The sequence below is a fragment of the Amblyraja radiata genome, chromosome 6 (assembly GCF_010909765.2).
Source record: "Amblyraja radiata isolate CabotCenter1 chromosome 6, sAmbRad1.1.pri, whole genome shotgun sequence".
In the NCBI taxonomy this organism is placed as follows: Eukaryota; Metazoa; Chordata; class Chondrichthyes; order Rajiformes; family Rajidae; genus Amblyraja; species Amblyraja radiata.
In genome coordinates, this window is record NC_045961.1 from 43,374,985 (window position 1) to 43,388,171 (window position 13,187).

The following is a 13,187-nucleotide window of genomic DNA, read 5'->3' on the forward strand; positions in this document are numbered from 1 at the left end:
CATTGAATTTTGAAATCATCTGACACATTATGTGCATCTATTTTCAGTGAGTGAGGCAACATTTAGAGTATTGAGTTCGGTTCTGAGTACCGTGCTGTAGGAAAGATGTTGTCAAGCTGGAAAGGGTACGGAGAAGATTTACGAGGATGTTGCCAGGACCAGAGGGTCTGAGCTATAGGCAGAGGATGAATAGGCTGGGTCTAGGTGAAGAGGAAAAGATTTAATAGGAATCTGAGGGGTAATCTTTTAGGACCGAGATGAGAAAAACATTTTTCACACAGAGAGTAGTGAATCTCTGGAATTCTCTGCCACAGAAGGTAGTTGAGGCCAGTTCAATGGCTATATTTAAGAGGGAGTTAGATGTAGCCCTTGTGGCTAAAGGTATCAGGGGGTATGGAGAGAAGGCAGGTACAGGATACTGAGTTGAATGATCAGCCATGATCATATTGAATGGCGGTGCAGGCTTGAAGGGCCGAATGGCCTACTCCTGCACCTATTTTCTATGTTTCTATGTAACTTTTTCACACAAAGGAATGTGGATGTAAAGAACAAGCTGCCAGAGGAGGTAGTTAAGGCAGGAACTATCCCAACATTTAAGAAGCAATTGGACGGGTACATGGATAGGACACGTTTGGAGGGATATGGGCCAAGTGCTGGAGGGTGGGAATAGTGTAGCTGGGACATGTTGGCCGATGTGGGCAAGTTGGGCCGAAGGGCCTGTTTCCTCACAGTATCACTCTATATGAATGAGCTGGAGAATCAATATTTTGATGTATTTGAGGAGAATGATCACATTTATAATTATAGTGAACAGTTGCATCACTAATTAGAGCTAGCTATATAATTAAACTAATCATGTTTGCATCTTGCATTGACAAGAAGCAGATAAATGCCTTCGTCATTGCCACATAGAATTTACTTTAAATATGTGTGCACCGACACATATATAACTGCTTGCCTGTAATCTTTGAATAGTCATAAAACATGGTTTTGCAACAACAAAAACAACTGCTATCCTTTATGTATTATGATGGAGAAAGGAGTCAAACCAATTGTTATTTACCAAGGGCTGAATGTTGCTTACATATTCACAGCGGGTTGGTAGGAACATATAGAGCTTGTGAAGACTGATGAAGGTCACAAAGAAACTCAAAAACAGGGATAAGAACTTAAGTACAATTGTATGCACCACTAGGGGCGCTGCACTGGCAGCAGCCTCTACCTACTGTTATTTCTATCTTTTTAAAATTTTTTAGTTAGTCTAAAGTCTTGTGTTGGGGGAAACTTTTACTTTTCTATGTGGGGGAGGGGGGCAGGGAAAGGGGGAAACCGTTTCCCAGTCTCTTTTTGGCGGGGACGCGACTATTTCTCCGAGTCGCGTCCTCGCCCCCCACCTCGCGGCCTACCAGCTGGATCCGAGCGGCCTTTCCTGCCAGGGACCGGGAACCGGACCAGGGCTGCTACAGCTGCGGCGCAGCGCTGGAGTCACCGCGGAGCGGGCGATGCCTACCTGGGTCGCCGTTTGGAGCTCCGAAGCGTTGAGCCGTTGCTCCAACATCGTGGAGCTCTGGTGCGGAGAGCTTCCAACGCGGGCGGCGCTGACCGTCATCGTGGAGTCCTGGGGCGCCTTGCAGAGGGTCTCCAACAGCAGTCTCCACCCAGCGCGGCCTGCGGACTTTGGAAGCCGCCGACTCCGGTACGAGGGGACTCTGGTGTCCACGTCGCTGAGGACGTCCCGCAGCCCCGACGTCGGACTTACAACACCCCGGCGAGCGGTCCTGAACATCGGGCCGCCCGTAGCGGCAACTGCGGATGGCACGGGGAGGCCCTGACCACGGGGAACAATGGAGGAAGAGACTGACTTTGGTGCCTTCCCACACAGTGGGAAACTTTGATTCTGCTGCGTGGGGATGTTTTATGTCAAACCCTATAGTGTGTTGTGTCCCTTTTTTTATTGTATGGCTGTATGGGAATTTCATTTCACTGTGCCATCTGGCACATGTGATGAATAAATCTATCTTGTATCTTGTATCTTGTATGTATCTATTGGAGATTTAGAACCTACCTGACTATCAGGCTCTTTCTGTGATAGTAGTTACAGCATTAGTAGATATTAACCATGAACATCATATAACTCAATCCCTGCTCCACAGCAAAGTAGAAAATTATTCCCTACTCTATTGCCACATGTATACGAAGCATCAATCTTTGTTATCCTCTGAATATTAAGCAACCAAGCCTCTTGTCTTCCCAGTTGCTCACCATTTTAACTCTCCTTCCTGTTCCCATGCTGAGCTTTTTGTCCTCTGCTTCCTCCATTGCCAGAGTGAGGTCACCTGCCAACTGAAAGAGCACTTAAGTAAGCTACAACCCAGGGGCAGAAATCCCGGGTGGGGGGGCAGGAGGGACACTTCCCCTCCCCCCCCCCCTGTTTTAGGAGGTGGGGGACGATCCTCCCTTTTTTGTAATCCGGATTTTAAAACCCGGTGAAATTTCCGCTTTCCTTGAGACAATGGGGGTGGGACTGCTGATCGAGGGCAGCAGGCAATGGGGGCGGGACATGATGATTCAGCGCGATAATTGGAGGAGGGAGGTGTCGGTCAGAGGCGGAAGTGGGGGGTGGGGGTGGGACAAAGGATAGAGCGCGGTGATTGGAGGAGGAAGACGTGCCAATACACTCTTGGCTGCCCTGGACACAGACCTGCGCCTCATCCGCAGCCAGGACCGATCCCAGTCTCCCGCGCTACAATCGCTGCCGATCAGGGCGATAGCGGCCGCTGCTTGCAAATCCGCCAACGGCGCTTTCAAAACAACCCCTCTCGCACGCCGAGGCCGGGAGGAGGGAGGGAGGCCTCCTTCTGCCGGGCGGGGAGGAGGAGGCGGTGGAGCCGCGATCGCGGCCGCTGCTGCCGCTGTTCGGGGCCCGTCATTCGCACCGACCCTTCGTCATCCCGCTCCTAGTATCTTTGCCCCGCAATACAGCCGCCGCCGACACGAAATGTCACATTCCCATTCGCCAGAGATGCTGGCTCACCCGGGCAACCGCTAATTTCGAGCCCTGATACACTCTACCCAGCTGGAGAATATTGTCTGCATTAACCTTAAGAGCACAGAGTGCTAAAGTTTCCAGTTACATCACCCTCTGAAAAAAATCTCTTAGAAATTCTCATTTATTTGAATTGTTGTACGGTAATGTAATGTTTATGAAGTTGGATTATTATTTTGGAAAACTGAACTAATACAATGGAGACGTGGGTTTGGATCCTACAATTGAAACTGGGAATTTAAATTCGATTGATTAAATATTCTGGAACAAGTAGATTATTCTGGTATAGAAACAAGGAACTGCTGATGCTAGTTTACCAAGAAAAGACACAAAGTGCTAGAGTAACTCATCAGGCCAGGCAGCATCCCTGGAGAACATAGATACGTGCCGTTTCGTGTTGGTACCCTTCTTCAGACTGGTCTTCAGATTAGTCTGGTGGCTATGAAGCTACAAGATTCTAATTTTTTTTTAAACTGGTTTACTAATGCTCTCTGGGGGTGGAGGTAGTGGAGATGAAATGTGTTATCCAACACATAACTCCAGAGCAAAACACGTTTAACTGCTATGAGTGCCCTAGCAGGTAACTTAATTCAAGGATAATTAGGAATGGGTGACAAATGGCAGCCATTTATGGTTTTCCGCAGACCTTGAACTAAAAACATATAATTTTTCTTTCTCGAATTGGCAATCCATATATGGCTGAAAATATATTTGACAACCTGCAGGTGGCATGATTCGTAAATTTGTGGATGACATCAAAATTCATGGTGTCAAAGGCTATAGGGAGAGGGGCTGGGTTTGAAGGGGTTGGGCTGGGAAATGACAGAGGTGTGAATAATGATAATTAAAAGCCAATTGGGCAAGTTCATGGGTAGTGATTATAATAACGTTTGGTGCCACAGAAAATGTCATGCCTACTTTCAATAAATTTGACCATGCAAAAAAAATGGCCTAGATATTAAAAGTCTCAACTTTAAAAAAAAAAGCAGATTTATTTTCTATCCTTCAAGGTCCAGCCATAAACAGCAAAATATTTAGATAGCAATCATATTTCAAGTTTGGAATAAGGGAAGGATCGGATGAAATTATTGTCCGAGTATATTTCTAAACTATCGCTGTCTTTTTTTACAGGTGAGTTCATTATTGGCCGAGTGATTAAAGCCATGAACAATAGTTGGCATCCAGAATGTTTCCGCTGTGACCTCTGCCAACAGATTCTTGCAGACATTGGATTTGTAAAGAATGCTGGGAGGTTGGTATCTGTGATGATCTTTCTATTATTGGTACAAACATGGTACTCGAAAGACAAAAATGTATGTTTACAAGAGATTCGATTTGGTATTATGTTACCTTGCATCTGTTTGCAAAAGAGTCATAGAAATTTATAATTGAGAGTAAAATGAATTGGGATATGTTAATTATACCTAACTTTGAGAGCAATGCCGCCCAGCACTTTGATAGACACAATATTGTGAAGTAACTCAGTGGGTCAGGCAGTATCTCTGGAGAAAAGGAGAAGGTGATGTTTCATGCCGGAACCCTTCTTAGTCTGAAGAAGGGTTCCAACCGAAATGTCACGTACTTTTTCCAGAGACGCTGCCTGACCTGGCTAAGTTACTTAAGCATTTTGTGTCTATCTTTGGTGTGAAGCAGCATCTGCAGTTTTTTCCTACACATTTTCTCTCATCCAAACATGTTTTTTACTTATAATACAGTAGAATCATTTTCCAGACTTTTGTGACTCAGTATCCCAATTGATGTTGGAAAAATTATAAAGAATATTTCTCTCACCATCATTAAAAAATACAAAGATGTTGGAAGCTGTTTCTCCACCAATGGAGGAAAATTGAAGAGGATGTTAACTTGTGTGACTTTTGATTGATAAATAAGGTTCTGAAACTAAAAGGAAAATATCTATTAATAACGTGTAGTAATATGTATCCCTCAAATGCACTGTTCAGAATTCCCCCTGAATAAGGGGATTAATAAAGTTTAATCTAATCTAATCTAATCTTTCAACAATTTTATTTTTGACAGGTTGCTCTGATGTAAATCAACACTTTTGATGGTCACAAAATATCAATAATACTTTAAGCCAAAGTTAACTGGTTTCTTTATTCACGGTCAAAGACTACTTTCTGTACTATTTATTCTCGTAGTGGGAATTAGGGGGAATTTCTTGGCCGTTACCTTCTGTTGTGATTTCCCTGGAAAGGGACTCCTTAAAATTCTCTCCCAACAAAGAAGTAAACCACTGGATCTAAGCAACAGTTGATACTAGTCAGACAAAAGAAAGCACGGTTTATGATAGTATGATTCTGAATTGTGGTTGTAGGCTGCAAGTGCTGTTTGCCATAATGATGTACAGTAAACGGGCAACATGGTAGGGCAAGAAGTAAACCAGAAACACTGTTACCACTGAAAAAATCATCCTGGAAGCATTGCACTTGTATTTCAGGCGCCTGTATGACTGGAGTTGTCTGATAATGCATGATAGGGGAATAAAAACCCAACACCAATGGCACCAGAAGCATAGAGTGACATAGAGTACAGTTGCAGGCACACAGTAGTGTTCTCTTGTGTCTGGACTTTCTGAGTTGTTACAACAAGCTGAATGGTTCCAAGTATAACACTGTCGCACTGAGTATTTTTGTATAGCAATTTTTTCTGAAGTTAATCGATCTAACCGGATGTAATATCACCAGGTAGCAATCAATGCTGATGCAGGTTAGAAAATAGACACTGCTGTACAAGTCCAGGTGGAAAAGGAAGCCAGTGATTCGGCAGGCTATCTCCCCAATTGGCCAGTGGCTTTGCAGTACGTGATAGGCAATACACAACAGCAGTGTCAGGATGAGGCAGAGATCTGCTATTGCGAGATTCAGCATGTAGATGCTGCTTATGATCATGGTTTTCATGCGATGGCAGAAGACCCACACTGAGATACTGTTCTCAATTAGCCCAGCTGCAAACACAGTGCTATAGACAGCAACGTAAATCAGTCTTTCCACAGACGTTGTGGTCATGTTCATATTGGGCTCCATGTCCAGCTGCAACTTTGCTGCTGCTGTAATTGCAAGTGCAGCGAATCGCAAACAATGATTGTTTCTAACTGCTGTATACTGAAAGTAATAACAAAGTCATTTAGACCAGCAAATTCATAAAACATTTTCGTGTTTAAAAGAGTTTCTATAATTCTTTGCATATGATTGTCTACTGTTGCAAATAATGAGTGAAAGTAATAGAAGAACATGACCAAAACCAAACTTTACCTGGATCTGTTTTCCCAACTACAAAATGTAAGAACTTACGTGGTGTTGAGGTGTAATCTGCAGCTGTCTGAAGCAGAATCATTTCAATGGCGTACAGTTACTGCTCTGTTGTGATAGTAACTGCCCGTTTGTGCACCAGTACCAACGTATATACAGGGCTCGAAATTAACGGTTGCCCGGGTGTCACAGACCACTCAAAGCGCCGCCAGGCAACCTAAACACCGAGCCATTTTGCCCGGCTTGGCAACCAGATACTGGTTTGTACCGAAGATAGACACAAAAAACTGGAGTAACTTCGCGGGTCAGGCAGCATCTCTGCAGAAAAGGAACGTGATGTTTTGTGTCGGCGGTGACGGCTGTATTGCGTGGGAAAGATATTAGGAGCGGGTTGACGAAGGGTCGCAGCGAATGACAGTCCCGAACAGCGGCAGCAGCGGCCCCATCTCCTCCTCCTCCCGCCCCCCGCCCGCCCTGATAAGGCTTGCAAAGCCGCTAAGCCCCGTTGGCTGGCGGTGGCGAGGAGTTCCCAATGGCCAAGGCAGCGGGGAGATGTTGTCCGAGGAGCCGCCGGAGGAAGCATGCGGAGAGAGGACGCGCTAGAGAATCTAGAATAGAGATAGAGAAGGAGAGAGCAGAGAGAGCAGATAGAGCGCGAGAGATCAGAGAGAGTAGAAGGAGAGATCCGAGAGGAGAGAGAGCAGATACAGAGCGAGAGAGAGAGCGAGAGAGAGCAAGAGCCAGAGAGAGAGCGAGGATAGAAAGCGAGAGATAGAGAGAGACGAGAGAGCGAAAGCGAGAGATCGCTCCAAAGAGACCGACTACTCTATATCTCTCGATCCGAGTATACATCTATCTGCGCTCGTATTAGTCTATCTCTCTCTCATCTCTCTCTCTCTCTCTCTCTCTCCTCTCTCTCTCTCTCTCTCTCTCTCTCTCTCTCTCTCTCTCTCTCTCTCTCTCTTTCTTGCGTTTGCTCAGTGCATTTCATCAAGTAAGGCATTATTTGTGTTTTTTTCTTGATTCCTTTGGTATCTAAAAATTCTCAGAAGCGATAAATCTGGCTGTAAATTTTGCTTCAGATGCGTTTTCATTTTGTATGTAAAAACCCACGAGAACCATGGGCGATCTAAAAAAATTACAGCCAGATTTATCACTTCTGAAACTTTTTAGATGCCAAAGGAATCAAGAAAAAACACAAATAATACCTTAATGTTGATGAAATGCAGTGAGCAAACGGCCAATGTTCGCTAAGCACTCTCTGTTGTTGTCCCTTCAGCTCTCGCTTCTATCTACCGTCATTTCTCCTCACTTTTGGAATTCTGAAGTATGCTAAATGTCTCTCACGCTTATCCCGATTTCCATAATTATTTACAGCGCAAAAATTGACATTTTCGGCGGGTTTTAACGAGCCCGCTACGCTGGAAACAATGGTAATTGCTTACCTGCAGTTCATCGTGTGTAATCTATTTGGAGTAGCGTAGCAACAGTACGGGTCATGGGTCGTGACCCGACTGCCGTGAAACCTCCCTATTCAGTCCTCACTGACATCCCCTGTGCTCCCCTCCCCATCTCCCCCCCCCCCAATCTATTCATCCTGCGCTGATCACCCCCTCCACCTTGCATTAATTCTCCTGCTACCTCCCCCCCATCCATCCTACACTGGTTCTCCAATTCACCTTGTACTTACCCCTTTCCCATCCATCCTGCACTTCTCCTCCAACCATCCTGTACTGAATCCCCATCCATCCTGTCCTAATCCATGCATTCATCCCGTACTGACCCACCCTCCATTTACCCTGCACCTTCCCCTCATTCATCCTGTAGTGATCCCCCATTCATCCTGCACAGACCATCCGATCCACACTGTACCACACACTGTACCACACCACACCCCCCCATTCATCCTGCGCTGATCTCTCCCTCCCCCCCCCATCCATCCTGTACTGATCCTCCCATTCAAGAAGAATGGGGGGAACAGTCTGAAGAAGGGTCTCGACCCGAAACGTTGCCTATTTCCTTCGCTCCATAGATGCTGCCTCACCCGCTGAGTTTCTCCAGCACTTTTGTCTACCCCCATCCATCCCGTACTGAACATCACTGACATCCCCCGTGTTCCCCCCTCACAATTTTACCTACTCCAACCAACACGTACTAATTCACCTTCCTCAATCCATCCATTCTGCACCGACTGCCTTCTAATCCCCCCCCCCCCCCCCCCCCCCCCCCCCCGCCATCTACCCACCCCGCACTGATTCACACACACCCCCCTCCCTGACCCTATTGTCCTGGAAATGTCTTCAGAGCGAACATTGGCTATGTTTGATAACGGAATGAAATCAAATGTGTTTTAATTCCCAATGTTATTATTTGTTTTAATCCATAAAGATGGATTCATTATATTGTGAACACGTGAAACATTAAAACCGCAGTGTTCGATTGTCACTGCTACCGTTGACACGTTATTACATAATTCATTTTAACGGCAAATCAATGCTCTTAATATGGAGTATCAGTACTGTTATTTAATGAGCAACATTCACAACTATACGTACGCATATATGTTACCATGGTCCAGGAATTATTGACACAGGTTGATCATATGCTGAATAATCCAACCACATTTTTGTTTGGAAGTGGAAAGAACTACTAGAAATTGCATTAATTGCAATGTGTAAAAAGAGTTGAGATACTGTCTTATAATTTCGCTGCATGTCATTGTGGGATATATCATGTCTTGATTGGTGAATGTTTAGTTTGTGACTTTATTTGAAGCAGAAATAATATGTGAATGCTTCATTGAGTATAATTCCGACTGGTAACTACGCACTTCGTCCGAGCACATTATCGCACGCGTCATGCAAGCCACCTTAAATGACCACCTAAACTGTCATTTGACAACCTAAAAAACTGCCAAGGTTGCCCAGCTGGCAACAGGGAAAAAAAGTTAAGCGAGAGCCCTGATATAGCAGTCGTAATCTGTTGTGCAGATAATACACTTTTGCTGTACTACTGAAAAAGTTGTCTTATTCGACTTTTTGAAAGCTGCTTGATAACAGTTGTTGGTTTGCAGGAAACACTTCCTTTGGGAACAGCATCCCATGCTGTGCCTGTGTTATCCTCTACAGAAATAGATGCTTCCTTTTCCTAACTATGGACCACATCCTTTAGAGCACCTAGCAGTTTGAGAGCATTGAATTTTACAATCTATTTCCTTTTCTACATTCCACAAAGAGAGGGAAGAAAAGTGAATATAGACTGCTAATACCTATTTTAGTCTAGATAAATGTTCGGGAGGGGAACAAAGCACGAAGATTATAACTAAAACAAAAGAATCAGTTCCATGGCACTGTGAACCATGGAGTTTCATCTGGTTTGTGAACTTTGGAAAATGAAACTGATCCCAAAAATATTATAGTGATGTAAAGAATGCAAAAATCTAAACTCCGACTGAAATGCTTACTATTGGCTAGATTATTAGAATTTCTAAAACAAATTTGCATTTCGTATTTCACCAAGAATACACTGAATTATGAAAAAGTTTTCATCGAGTTTCTACATAAAATTTCACAAGGTAGATAATCCATGAATAAAAAGTATTCGCGCTGTATCTCTAAACTAAATTAAACCCAGCAGCATCAGGCAGCAACTGTGGAGGGAATAGACAGGTGCCTTTTCGGGTTGGGATCCAAGAAGGGTGCCCGCCCGAGAAGTTGCTTGTCCATTCCCTCCACAGATGCGACCTGACCCACTGAGTTTCTCCAACACTTTGGATTCGGACATTTTTAAGTTTTGTATTCTGCACTAAAACATTTTCATTTTCTTCCACCTTGATTGTAAATAATGAATAAAATGGTTTGTTAATAGGAATACAACTTTCTACTTTCAGGCATCTTTGCCGCCCATGCCATAACCGTGAAAAGGCCAGGGGTCTGGGGAAATATATCTGCCAGAAATGTCATGCCATTATCGATGAACACCCACTTATATTCAAGAATGACCCTTATCACCCTGATCATTTCAATTGTGCAAACTGTGGGTAAGCAAAATTCCAGTAACTGATGTATTGATTCAGCTGATGTGCATTAGAAAATCTATATCACGGATAATTGCCTTGGTGCGTGATTTGGCAGAGTCTTTCATTGTGTAAATGATTTAAGTAGTTAAAGGAGGGGAGGATTTACAATTGTTTACAGTGAAAATACTGTTTCCTTTCAGCAATAATTCTCTAACCTTAAATTTACTCTCTCATGCTATCATGGTTTCTTGTTTCTCTTCCCTGCATGTGTGTTTGCTTTTCATTCTCCTTTGCACTCACTCCCTTTTATCACCAATCCAACAGGAATGCATAGAGCCAGGTTGAAATAAACACCTGTCCTTAAAAGACATAACCATTAAGGAGGGGCAGGCTATCACTCCCGGTGATCTTTTATTCCTATGTGTCCAGACACGATCAAAGTCTTGAGGTACTTGCGATCACCTTGTATGGAATGATGAGACAATCTAATTGGGACACCTTGAGGAAATTCTAACTGATCCTATAGAGTTAACTGTGTATCTCAAACCTATTGAGAATTGTTAATCTATAAAGTAACTGATATAACCATCTTAATGCTTACTCAAATCATTTAATGGAAATACAAAACAATTTCTGAATTTGTGCATCTGATATGGTTTGCATTAGAAGCTACACCATACAAATCTGTCCTTATTGGAGATATAAATTTAAGAGCACTTGATTTTCTTGGACAGAATGCCCATTTATATATGTTTAAGATTTTACAGCGACATGTGGGAAGGAAAAATAAATGAATTAATTAAAATCATTGGTTTAAGCCCACAAAGTCTGTATTTTAAGTATCTTGTCTGTGTAAGAGTGGCTCTTGTGCGTAGCGATCAAATAGTACATGGATACACTTACTACAGGTGCACAACCTTTTATCCGAAAGCTTTGGGACTAGACACTTTTCGTAATTCGTAATTTGTCGGCCTTCGGAATGGAAATTTTTTAGCGTAGATTTTAATGGCTGGCTCAGTGGTAGAGTGCTCGGCTCATATCCGCAAGGTCGCGAGTTTGCGCCTTGATCCCGGCAGTTCCTCGGTCGCGAGTTTGAGTCTTCAATGTAGTTTTTCTTGCAGAATAAATTTCTGTATGAAATGCAGTGTGTTGAATGAATTCCTGAATTTGTAAATGTGACCGCAGCATTGAATCACCTCTCGCACTCATGTCACCCTAGCGGGGCTACATGCCCTTAGGCGGCCTAAGGCGACATTTTCTCACTCTTATATCCGTGTGCAGCAGAGGCGACGTGCGTCCACTTCTCTTTTATGAAGGGGATTTAGTTTCCCTTTCTTCCAGGACCGACCGGAGGTTCCGCTGTCACCTCTGCGGGCCGCCCTCGGTGAACGTCCTGTCTCCCTGTCCCTGGGATAGTAGGGGGCGATCAAACAGCACTCCAACTCCCTCCAACCCCCTCCAACTCCAGAGGAATCCGCTCCCCGATGGGCCGCTACGGCGACAAGTGGCAGTTCGCCCACAGCCCGAGCTGCGCGACCCCAAGAACAAGACGTACCTTGCACACCATCAACTTCTGCCCATACGGGGAGCGTGTTCCTCTGGAGCTGGAGCGGGGCTGGGCTGGATTTGCTGATCTGGGATCTCCGTGCTTGCAGTGGGCCTGGGGGTCGGTGTCCCGATGAGGGGGCACAGCTCGGGCTGTGGGCGAACTGCCACTTGTCGCCGTAGTGGCCCCTCAGGGAGCGGCTTCTGGTGGTCCTGACGTCTCCGGCCAGTTTGCAGTTTTCCTCTGGAGTTGGAACGGGGCAGGGCTGCTGCTGGCTGTGGGTCTCTGGGATCTCCGTGCTTGCAGTGGGCCTGGGGGTCGGTGTCCCGTTGGTCCTGACGTCTCCGGTGACTGGCACTGACCTGCTGGCATTGCCGATGTGAAGACAGTGCAAAGCCCCCGCGCCGGTGCAATGGGCGGGGAGCTGGAGAGGGGAGGGAAGGGGTCACACACATGGCCGGGAAGCAGAGGGGTGTAGGTGGGGTGAAATTGAAGGGAGCGACAATCTGCTGCTGCCTGCCCGCTGAGTTAAAAAGTTCCCACGCAAGACTCACGATACACTGTGTATCGTGAGTCTACCGTGGGAACTTTTTAACTCAGCGGGCAGGCAGCAGCATATTGTCAATTATTAACCCTCCCGCGCAATATACCCTCACCTTCTCTTTTATGAATGGGGATTTGTTCCCCTTTCTTCGAGGACCGACCGGAGGTTCCGCTGTCACTTCTGCAGGCCGCCCTCGGTGAACGTTTTCAAGGACCTTTCTTCAAGGACCGAAAAAATGTCCGCTATTCGGAGGTTTTCGTTATTTGGATCTTCGGATAAAAGGTTGTGCACCTGTACTTACATAATATGGGAATGGTGGAAAATGTTTGTTGATATGAGATAAAGAAAGGCTAAAAGTGAATGCTGCAGGGCCCAGGCTTATTTCAAAACACAACCCCTCTTAAAACCTATGGGCCATATAAATCTGTTCCTTGTTCTGGAGAGGATGTTCAAAGGTCAGTTTTAGTCGACAACTTGGTGAATTGTTGCAGCCTTAATTGTGAAACATACAGGGAGCAGCGTGATCCATGAGCTCCAGTGTAAGATTGCCTCCTATGTGACTAACATCTTCTTTGCTGTTCCTTACTCTGCATGCCTCTGTTATTCCCTTCTCTTTCTGAACCTATACTGTCTCCATTGTAAAAAAAAGTCACCCATAGTCAATCTCATGGCAACAGGTCGAGTTATTCCTGCTGGCATTTTTCTTAAAAAAATATCTTCTCTTGGATTTAATTGAAGTTGGTAGCCATTTAAAGCTTGTGATC

General features: G+C 44.9%; 1 protein-coding gene across 6 annotated transcripts in view; it reads left to right on the plus strand.

The window, feature by feature from the left end:
• The window catches only part of lims1 (LIM zinc finger domain containing 1), a 118,778-nt gene that overhangs the window by 85,021 nt on the left and 20,570 nt on the right, over positions 1–13,187 (plus strand). For all 6 annotated transcript variants that reach the window (XM_033022636.1, XM_033022637.1, XM_033022638.1 and 3 more), the window contains exons 4-5: positions 4,178–4,298; positions 10,205–10,354. In XM_033022636.1, coding sequence (XP_032878527.1) covers positions 4,178–4,298; positions 10,205–10,354 — 271 coding nt within the window. The remainder of the gene's footprint in view (positions 1–4,177; positions 4,299–10,204; positions 10,355–13,187) is intronic.